General features: G+C 35.9%; 1 protein-coding gene and 1 long non-coding RNA gene across 2 annotated transcripts; one reads left to right on the top strand and one right to left on the bottom strand.

Moving 5' to 3' along the window:
- Positions 1-1624: 1624 nt before the first annotated feature.
- On the top strand, positions 1625-4941 carry LOC105951519 (uncharacterized). The gene is made up of 2 exons (XM_012974975.2): positions 1625-2275; positions 2561-4941. Exons 1-2 carry the CDS (start codon positions 1944-1946, stop codon positions 4389-4391), a joined length of 2163 nt encoding a protein of 720 aa, XP_012830429.2. The 5' UTR covers positions 1625-1943; the 3' UTR covers positions 4392-4941.
- Positions 4942-7756: 2815 nt separating this feature from the next.
- Positions 7757-9156, bottom strand: LOC148768396 (uncharacterized). The gene is made up of 2 exons (XR_016033094.1): positions 8158-9156; positions 7757-8055 (listed from the first exon to the last, which is right to left on the bottom strand). It is a non-coding gene; the product is annotated as an uncharacterized LOC148768396 (long non-coding RNA).
- Positions 9157-11762: the final 2606 nt, after the last annotated feature.

Raw genomic sequence — 11762 nt, 5'->3', positions numbered from 1 at the left:
CAAAGAGAGCCGGTGAAGGCTGTACCGGAGGGTCAAAGTCAGCACTGTACCGTGCACTTTGACCTCCAGCCATAACTCTGTCGAGTGAGAGAAACGAAGAGAGAGAAAGTGCTATTTAAGTGAGATAATGAACGGTCCAGATTAAACCTAAAATCCAACGGATGGATCTGGCTCAGAAATGGACTGGGCTCACTTATAATAACTTGGGCTCAACCCAAAACATGGTGGTGTTTAAATTATGATGGCAATTGGGCTCTATGGCCCAAAACACATTTGGGCCAAAAACCAACAATTCTTCATTTTGTTCAACATAAAATGAATTTTGTTCAACCTCATTCCAACCTCCCAGATTGCAATATATAGGCACTGGTACAGACATAAAATGTAAAATTGATACCTCATCTCATAACAGAAACAATCCACACATAGATTTTTATATCTCGAAAAACGCAGACCTAAAGCCTTCATTGGAAAGACAACATAAAAAATAACATACACATAAGTTGCATAAAATCCCTGAATAAATGATAGCGCAAAGAATTGTGTAATAATAACGATATATGCACATATCGATAAGCCGATAATCATAATTAACAGCCATTACAATATTTAGGAGGATTTTTTTTTTTTGACTCATTTAAACCTTAAACATATCAAATATCTAGAACTAAAATTTCAGGAAAGAAAAAAGTAAAAACAAAAAACCTTGAAATCTCGACTAATGAAGAACTCCAGAAGTGAAATCTCCGCACAAACTGCAGCGTTGCAATGCCACCTTCTCGTAAAAATATAATGAAGCTATAAAAGGGAATGTGAAATACCTGAAAATGGAGAAGAAAGAGAAACATGAAATTTTTGTATGTCGAAACCGAGTGATTTTCAATTTTTTTCACAAACCGAAAATTAAAATTGAAAACATCTTTATCCGTTGAACGCAATTGACAAACAAAATAATTTCTGACAATGGAGTTGAGATGAAAGTGCTTCAGTTTTTTTCTTTGGATCGTGTATGAGTGCTCCAAGTTTTCTAGCAGTTGACATAGGGTTAAAAAAAAATCCCAAAAGACAAATAAAACTAACATGAACGTGTACAAAAATATCAGGAACTACCATAGACGTGCTTAAAGAAAACGGCAAAAAAAAAATGTAACAGGTAGAAGTTAGTTATAGGATTTATATATGATTTACCAAAAGTAACCCTAGGGTTATAATTATTTCACAAAAATAGGATTAGGGTTTCGTGGCAAAACGTTTCTTTTATATATAAAGATTAACAATCAGTTTATATTACCCGATTGTCCTTCAAAGTTTGATTTAGCCAAGTGATATTTTCATCTCTTCAAAAAATGGAAGAAACCACCATAGAGTTTCTCTTTTTATAGTTTCTCTTTTTATAGGAGAATAAATTCAAAACAGACGGTTCGTTCAAATAGAAAAATAGGATGCCATTCAGTAGAAGACATGTGGACAACTCTTGATGGGACCCACGTTAAAAAGTAAATTGAAACTTCCATTAATCGCATTTCTCTTCGGAACATGTAATCTCTCTCTTAACATTTATCCTATTAAAATTAATAAATAATATATCCTACATCAAGATAAGGGACAAGTACAGATAAATCCCCAACTCAAAAACTAACATACGGGTCAGTCCCCAGTAATGTTTCACTAGCGGGTCAGTCCCTACAGCAAACATAAACATGCAGTTCAGTCCCTGACCCCACTTTTTTCCACTTTATACACTCTCTCTCCTCTCTCCTCTCTCCTCTTTCTTCTATTTCTTCTACACTCTCTCTCCTCTCTCCTCTTTCTTCTACACTCTCTCTCATCTCTCCTTTTTCTTCCATTTTTTCTCTTCTGCTTCTCTCTCCTCTTCGTTTCCTCATATTCTCTGTTACAACTTTTTGTTTTCCGACCGCGAAAAAAAACTGTAATTTCCCACAATGGCAGCAAATGGTGAATCAAACCCCATCGCCGCTGGTATTATTGGAAGTTGTCGGTACAATGATTCTCTGCACATCATTTCCATTAAGAATGATTCGACTTTAAAGGAGATCTATGAATCTATCTTAATGAAGTGGAACGATATACATCCCGACAAATTGGTGCTCCAATACTTGGCTCCCCGTGAAAGAATGTTCGTCACACTGACTTCTGACGAAGACGTGGTGAATATGGTTACATTGCATTTGGTAATGCACATGAGTGTGGTCGACATTATGGTGAGCCGCACTGATGAACTTGATGGGCGTAGAAGGAGGACCCCCAGCAACGGGTATGCAGCCATTCTGTTTTGTATGCATTTGCAATTTGTTTATGTAATCATAGCATAGAATATAATACTACATAGTATCGTGTTACTATAGTGATAGTGTAGAATAACTAAGCTCGTAGTATCATATAAGGCTACTAATAGTATTGAATGATTGTATATCAAGTATCTTATAAATTGAGTTCTCGTATGCAAGCATTCCACTCAAAGTACTTATTTCAATTGTTACAATTTATTTGTAGTCCACTGTAATAATCCAATTTGTTTCATTGTTTTTGCATTTTCCAGTGAGTCTGTTAGTTCCAACAGTCCGTTGCAAATTGAGTACAATCCGGTTGGAGATTCAATTGATGCATGGAGACATTGCATACGCGGGGAGAATCAAATTTTCAAAGATGCTAATGATTTTAGGTTTATGTTAAAAAATTACTGCATTGCTAACAATCGAACCTTTAAGTACAAGAAAAATGATCAACAAAAGATCATAGCCGTATGCATTGTTGAAAATTGCAAATGGAGGGTTTATGCATCAGTTCATAAATCAGACAAGTTATTCGGCATTCGCAAATGTATTCTTGAGCACAGTTGTGGTGATGCTACTCTTCGTACAAGGGGTCATCCCAAAGCCGATGCTACGTGGATTTCGCAACTTATGAAACAAAAATTGAGAGATGAGCCAGGTTACAAACCAATTGCTATTTTGAATGAGGTCCAAAGAAAGTATGGTGTGGAGCTTAAGTACTATACGGCGTGGAGAGGTAAGGAAAAAGCAATGTATGACATTCATGGGGATGAGTCGAGCTGTTATGATAAACTGAGACGTTATTGTCGTGCACTAAAACAGAATAACCCTGGTAGTTGTGCCGATTATGAGATTGACCCTCAAACTCAAAAGTTTCTTCGGATCTTTATTAGTTTTGGAAATTCTATTTTGGGTTTCCACCGTGGGTGTAGGCAAATGATATGTTTGGATGGGACTCATATTAAAAATAAGTACAAAGGTTGTTTACTTTCTGCTGTGTCCAAAGATCCAAATGATGAGTTATACACATTGGCCTATGCAATTGTTGATGCCGAGAATGACAGGAATTGGGAGTGGTTTTGTAATAAGCTGAAAGAGATTCTTGTTTATCACAATGGGGGTTTATTGAAAAATTACACAATTTTCTCTGATCGTCATTCGGGGCTTATTAAAGCCATTCCACTGGTATTTCCTGGTAGCAACCATGCTTATTGTTTGCGACATTTGGAGGATAACTTTAGAACAAAGGTTCTAAGATCGTATCCATTGCACAACAAAGCATATTGGGTGAGTGTTCTACATAAGGCTGCAATTGCTCCTACTCGGCAAGAGTTTGAGGAACATGTATCTCATATAGTTCAATCAATGCCTCGTGCGGAATCATTTATCCGAGACTCTGATCCCAATCGTTGGGCCAATGCATACTTTTCTGGGGATAGATGGGGAATAATGAACAGTAACCAAGTTGAATGTTGGAATGGTTGGGTTAAAGATGAACGATCTTTGCCAGTTCCATCCATGATTGATATGATACGAATCAAAATAATGAAGATGATAGGTAATCGACGAGAAGATTCTTTAGTCATGACTGGTACAGTGTGTCCAAGAGTTGAAAAGAGATTATTAATCAACTATACGGCCTCTCGCTTATTAAAATATACCAGATCCAGTGGTACGCGTTATGAGGTGTATGAAGAGGATAAGTCGTATGGTGTTGATTTAGAGACTAGGACCTGTACTTGCAAATCTTGGCAGTTGGATAAACTTCCGTGCAAACATGCATGTGCAGGTATTGAGTCGAAAGGATATTCGGTATTTGAATTTGTTGATCCTTGCTTCCGGGTTGATTTGTACAAAGAAGTATACAAGTACACAATTAATCCAATTCCTTCTTTTGATGAGGACTTTGATTTGTACAATGCACAAACAAATCATGGCCCGGAAGATGTATTTATTAATCCACCTGCATCGAAAGCTCTACCAGGCCGTAGAAGGACGAAAAGAATTCCATCGCAAGTCGAAACCCGTGCTACGAAGTGTGCACGGTGTGGTAAACCTGGACATAATCGCCGTACGTGCAAACAACCAGTCCCGTAGCACTACTCTGTTTCTACTTTCTTTTTATGTTGTTTGTACTTTGTTGACGTGTACTTCGTACTATTTATCCATTTGTATGTACCGTGATATGACTGTTTTAGTTACAATAGAGCGCACTGTTTTGGTTATAATAGTATTGTTATTACGTTGATATGGTATAACGTACAACCTAATATGGTTCACAGAAGAATAATAAGTGAATCGATTTGAATTTTATGACCGTTACAATAATATAGCCGTTATTTTTGTCGTCAGAACTTATAAAAAGCACGTAATTATGTTCGTCTGCTTCTCATTCATGGCTTCTTCCAGTAGCAACTCTCAAAAGAGTAGCTTAAAATATAAAAAAGATAACTGCAAGCGTCGTGATTGTGGGAAAAAAACAATAATCATGGTTTCGGAGACAAGTTTGAATCCAGGGAGGCTATTTTATTGTTGCCCAGACCATGGCTATTCTCATTGGTGTGAGCCATTTGAAATTGGGCAAACTTTCCCCCACAACTATTCTCGATATGAAGAAAGTGAAGCTACGAGTGGATCGACGAACCAAGTTCATCGCGAAAGTAAAGTGAAGAATTCCAGAGATGAAGCTGGAGTATATCAAAGTTTGATAGTGTTAAACCTAGTAATATTTGCAGTTTACATGATTTGTCAAACCTATGTATTGTTTCTTAACTAATCACCGTAACAATACGAGTTAAAAGTTAGTGTCGTGTATTGTAGCTCGTTAATCGTATTGTAATGTCAATGTGTAAGTACTTTGGGTACTTACAAATAAATTAACTCTATCGATGAATCAATTGTTGTTGTTCGTAATAAATGTACTCGTACAATATAGTGATAAATATTGTTCTACTACTGTTCTGTATATCACGTTCACAATTCACGCATGGATCGTACAATATCTACGTATTATAGTTCCTACAATATAGTACTTCTGTACTGTACTAATGGTACCCTTGTTATAGTACCATTTGGGGTCAACACGACCATATAAAACCATCTCATTCCTCATTTATTCATTTTGTGACTCATTTAAAAGAATTGAGACAACTTGGGAGTTGATAGTTGTTGAATATGGTCACTTGTGATGAAAACAATCACTTATACATAGAAGCCTTGCACATTAGTAGTGTATCTTGTAAGGAATTCGATACATTTGTTCCATTTTGAACCCCAAAGTTAAAACTAACATAAAAAAACCTTACAACCTTAATTGAAAACATATTTAATGTCTTTCCCACACTTATGGATCACAGATAAATAAAAAAAAATCGAGCAATTCAAGTCATCACTATTATGGTATTGATTGGTCTAACGACTAGTATATTCGGTGGCGTGTATATGGATGGACGGAACCGTTGTTTGGTATCCGTGTCCCAACGGTAGAGTACTTATGTACTGTACTAATAGTACCCTTGTTATAGTATCATTTGGGGTCAATACAACCATAGAAAACCATCTCATCCCTCATTTATTCATTTTGTGACTCATTTACAAGAATTGAAACAACTTGGGAGTTGATAGTTGTTGAATATGGTCACTTGTGATGAAAACAATCACTTATACATAGAAGCCTTGCACATTAGTAGTGTATCTTGTAAGGAATTCGATACATTTGTTCCATTTTGAACCCCAAAGTTAAAACTAACATAAAAAAACCTTACAACCTTAATTTAAAACATATTTAATGTCTTTCCCAAACTTATGGATCACAAATGTGCAAAACAAATTTGAGCAATTCAAGTTATCAACATTATGGTATTCCTCATTTTAGGTAATGGTATAGATGGGGTAGGTTATACGCATCGACAAGAAACTAACATAGTATTAAAAACTAATTTGCAAAACACTTACACTGTTCAAAATAGGTGTCACAACACCACAAAAATGGGACAAGTTTTAAAACCATCATCGCACGAAAACACTAATCTAAAAGTACTTGTTCATGCAAAGACAGTCAAAAGCATATTGTTCGTGACAATCACAACCCAAAAACACCCATAAAACAGATTGTTCAAAAATAATTTTAAAAATTGTTCAAAATATGTTCAAAGCATCAGCATCTACTGCCTCTCTATCCACGCCCTGGTGCTTTAAGAAGACAAGTGCTAGTTTTGGACGGAGTTTTTTGATCAAGCAAGTTTTCGCCTTTTCCCAAGTCTCAGCGTCATCTCTAGCATGGCAATATGCCCACATGCAGACAAAAATCCCGCAATCATCATTCCCTTCCTGTTGTCTGCATCCTTCTACCCATTCGACATGTGAAGGTATATCCAACGCGGTTTTATTTTCAATCACCCTGCTATAATAACTCGCCTACAAAAATATACTATTATATTAGTATACATGTATTTTCATTACCATATTGCAGCACCGTTCAATCACAGTACCCAAACTATGGATTAATAAAACATATACCACATTCCCCAATATATAAATTAAAGAAGTAATAATCGATTTAAGGACTTACGATATAATCTGCAATTCCTGGGCTCGTCGGAGAATGGGCTAGGGAGTTCCAATGCCGAAAAACTTTTTCGTTTGGGTCCAACACAAGCAAGAACCAGTGATCTTTGGGATTTATAGGTATCAGAACATATTTTTTGCTGTAGAGACGTGCTATTCCAAGCTTCTCAACTGCGGTAGATCCAAAATATGTTAAGCTCTTTAAAAAGGTATCCAACTCTGTATCACCCATCTTTCTGAAGTCCATTCGATCTCGTGCCAGTATCTCATACTACGAAACATAATAAAAAAAATATAAGATAAACCAGTATACACAGAATGCAACATCTTTGTTAAACCAATATATACCTGGGCAGGGGTCTCGAGATAATCAATCTCATGCCCATGTTCCTCCATGATCGCTTCGGAATTTAACAGGCTCATGTATATGTCGATGTGCTCCCCACTCAGATGCTGATCAAACAAAAGATCGCACATATGCTTTCCAGTCAATACGTTGGGGCCTCTTTCGATCACAGTTGCACTACAATAGAAATAAACATGCACTATTTGTTAAGTACGCCGATACTACATAAGAAGTTATTATATACCAAATGTTCAGTAAGTTAGTGATTTTACCTCAAATCAACATCAACGAGGTACCCATCAAGTACTGCCCTCTCTACATCAGTAAGCTCATCTCGGCATACATAGTCTGTTCTCCCCTGGTACGTAGAATTATCTACGACAACCTATATCCAAAAGAATCATTAGTGATAATAGTAATAACAATAATAATAATAATAATAATAATAATAATAATAATAGTTATTATTAAATTATAAGGAATAATTACTGTTGTGGGCAGTTTAGCAGAGACTACGCTGATTTCTTGTCCTCGACTCTTTCTTCTTCGATTGTCTTCTCTTGCCTTCGACCTTCTCTCCCTCTCCATGTTCAGTACTTTTATCAAGGTTTCTTCTTCATCTTCTTCTTGTTGTTCTCCTTCTTTCTCTTTTTTTTCCTCATCTCCAAGTTCTTCAACAGCATTAAAAAATTTATCTTCCTCCTCCACTTCTTTTTTCCCTTCATCTTGCTCCTCTTCCTCTTCCTCTTCCTCTTCAAAAATAAGAGCTCTTCTTCTCTTCTTCTTCCCCTCTGTCTCTTCCAATCTCACATTCTTCCTCTTCACTTGTTGTGCATTTCCAAAATGCTGCTGCAGTTCACATAAAATAAACAATGATTAGTGTAATACAACAACATCACGTTGGTTTACAAATGGGACATGTCCATCTCATTAATAGTACTCTTCACTTACACGCCTGACTTCGACTTTTCCACCGACCTCCACAGGACCAGATAGTTCTTCCACAGGTGAAACCAAAAACTTTCTCTCTTCTTTGTGCACGGAGAATGATATCACCTAATAAACATATAGACAAATTGTGCATTAGTTTATTACGTAAGCAAATAACACAATGAAAATGCATAAATCAAAATTGTTACCTTGTCTGGTGTGAGTTCTCTAAAAAGATGTTTAGCCTGACGTTCGTCGGCTGGTATTTTAGAGTCGGACCATCGAAAAAATCTTGGGTATTCGAAAACGCTTGTTGCGAATCCCAGAGAAGTGATCCTTTCACTCACCCATGCCAACAACCCAATGGTGCAACCATCAAAATACCCTCCTGCCCCAGCCAAGTGTGCCTCAATATTTTCAATGAGCACATCATACACCAATTTTCCCCACGCAAAATCTCCTACGCGCTCCAATTTGTCAACATGTGGATAAACGTACCTCGGCAGTTGAAAGTTGCCCTTTGGCAATAAGAAAGTATTGCAAGCGAAAATAATGTACAACCTACAAAAATCCTCAATTGATTGTTGGTCGGTCCTAACAGCATACTCTTCCAATTTTTCAGCAATTTGATGACGCTTTACTTGGGTCAATTTACCCCCAAAAACACGTCTAATGAAAGGAGTTTCTATTTCCAGGTTTTTATCGATGGGTATCCCCTTAAACTGTAGTCCCATCATGATGCAGAACTCCCTAGGATCAAAGACGACAGGGATAGTTTTACCTCCAAACCAGAACGTACGTGTCTCCACGTTGTATGTCCTCTTCAACAGAACAGACACCTTTAAGAAACTATGGTATATCTTAGGCATGTTTAAGAAATGCCCGAAAGGATTTTCCTCCAATGCAGCATAGTGTCTGGCCGTCATCATAGGTTTAATTATGTCCATTTGTTCTTTGAAGGCGCTAGGAGAGCACCTGCATGCTTGTTGGGCGTCATCATCTGCAAGTGTATTACGATTATAAAGGAAAAACAATAATCAGAAAAAATACAATTGTAAAATAACAATGGTACTATGTAGATATTGTAATTATACCGTCACTATATTGTATCAATACCATACACCTACAGTACTTATATTGTTGGGCAATACGACATATACTATTTAATTACATCAGAAGAACTGCCATTACCTTTTTTTATACCTTCTAACTACAATAGCACTACCGTTGTGTAGTAAGACTTATATTATTTAAACACATCTAATGCCCAAAATCAAACCCTTGTTATGACAAAAAGTGATTTGGGAAAATACTAATATTTCAGACGAATGATACCCAAGAGCGAAAGTGTTCAAAATCATGCAATTCCACAGAAAATGAACAATTTTTTGCAACCATAAACAAGAAAACAACATTTTATTGGAACCAGTTGTTCGATTTTTTTATTTCAGAAAACCCCAATCTCGCCGTTGGATACTACCCACTACTGGAAATGTTCAAAATCATTCAATATGAGAACATGCAGTTTGTTTTTTGCTAACAGCAACAAAAAACAACAACAAATTTCATTATCGATTCCTGAAAAAAAAAAAAAAAAACCTTGCTTCTCCTTCCCCTTGTTTGTCTTCACCATTCTTCTACTTCGAATATTATTACTTTAGTTTCCTGTCTACTTTCCGCCTTGTTTATACAAGCAAACAAAAACCGAAAAACCTGAAGAATCGCTGCACGAAGAAAAACTGCAAGAAACCGCTGAGGAAATGGTTCGAAAATTGAATGACAACGGATAGTTGAAAGGTATGGAGCGTGATTCTCAACCGGCGCGTGAAGTAGGTGAAAAGTTGTGTCAGAATTTGCAGTCAGAATTTGCAGGTAATTTCAAAATAAAGTGAAGGGTTTTTCGGTCTTTGCACACCAGTTAGGGAGTTAAGTGCATATTTATGTTTGATTTAGGGTCCAATATGCTTAAAAAATGTTGTTGGGGACTGACCCGCACTTTATGTTTGGGTTTAGGGATTTATCAGTATTTGCCCCTCAAGATAATGCTATTTCTGAAAAGTTCTATAAAATTCAACAAATAATAGTGCATTCTGCATACACACGGTGGAACATAATTACGATTAAATAAAAAAATAATCAAATAATTGCAAATACAATAATATTTTTGTATTTCCACTCAGAGTTTATTTGTTGTAATAATTTTTGAGAAAAAAATGGAATCCCTCCAAAAAATTATAATTAAATGGAATTTTGGTAGAATAATTGTTGGGCTAAATACCTAACACGCAAGTGCACGTATCGCAAACAAGTAGTAATAGTGGACTTGTAAGCGTCGGATGCCGATCCCATACTCAAATTACATAATTCATGTACCAAATTCTAACAATTATGATTTTTATCCAACCTACGCAAAATTATCAAATTTTATCAACTAAGTAATTAAACTAATGCTGAAAGCAAGCAAATACGATAAAATATCAATAAAAACGGACCTAGAACTTTTTCTTCCCTCTATGCGATAATTCGTCACCCAATTAAACCTCTATCATGCAAGTTACGATTCCTGATTATTAACCCGGGACGCTAAATTACTCATAACCCGCTGTCGTGTGTATTATAAGTCTATTATTTATAAACAGTTCACTATATGTCTATGCAAACCAATTATGAACAAAGCAGTAACTAACAAGTCTCGTAAACGGCTACCTAAGGTGATATCTGTATGTCTACGATAACACATGCAATTAACACACTAATCCAGTGAAAACTACTCGAAAGTTCTTCTATCCTTGTTCTAATTATTAAAACAATCTGTCGATGTAATTCTAAAAATAACGCATAGCAACATAAATTAGCTAGATTCATGCACTAAATAAGATTAGATTGAAGAAATAATGAATTAAAAGAAGAACAATGATGAAGATTCGTCAGGTCTTCGTATTCGATTCTTCGTTCTCTCGCTCCTCTTGCTCTAAGATTGTGTAAAAGTGTCTCTACTTCGTGCTTGTCTTTGTCTTTAAAAAGGTGCTCGACTTGGTAAAAAGATCCGAGTTTCCTTGTGTGATTAAAACCCCAAAATTGGTCTTCCGCTTGTTTTCACACGGCCGTGTGAAAATCAGTACAAATCTCACACAGCTGTATCAGATATCGAAGCTTTCTGCCCAACTTTTGCAGTTGGCACGGCCGTGCCAGAAAAGAATTGTATTTCACACGGTCGTGCCAGGCCAAATTCAACTTCCGATTGTTTTCTTCCGTTTTTGCCCGCTTTTGATCCGTTTTTGCCCGTTTCATCCTTGAAACTCCTGAATCTTCAAATTATACCTAAAATACAACAAACTAATAATTAAGCACCATTAAATCGATAAAAGTCCACAAAAATCCTCGTAAGAAAGTATAAATTGAGTGTAAAATCTAGACTCAACAATAATGTATTACAATTTTTGTAATAATATATATTGGAAATTCTCACAAAATGGAATTTCTCAAAAAATTGCAAATACAAAAATGTATGTTATTGTAGTATAGTTTTTGAGAAAAAAAAATGAAATTTTCAAATATTAAATCAAATCGAAAATATTAATTTTATAAATATTCCAATTACAATCTATATATTTTGGAAAATAAAA

This window comes from Erythranthe guttata, chromosome 8, assembly GCF_056151865.1.
Source record: "Erythranthe guttata isolate IM_541 chromosome 8, IM_541, whole genome shotgun sequence".
Taxonomy (NCBI): domain Eukaryota; kingdom Viridiplantae; phylum Streptophyta; class Magnoliopsida; order Lamiales; family Phrymaceae; genus Erythranthe; species Erythranthe guttata.
The sequence above is the reverse complement of the archived record's forward strand: the minus strand, read 5'-3'. Positions and strand labels throughout refer to the sequence as shown.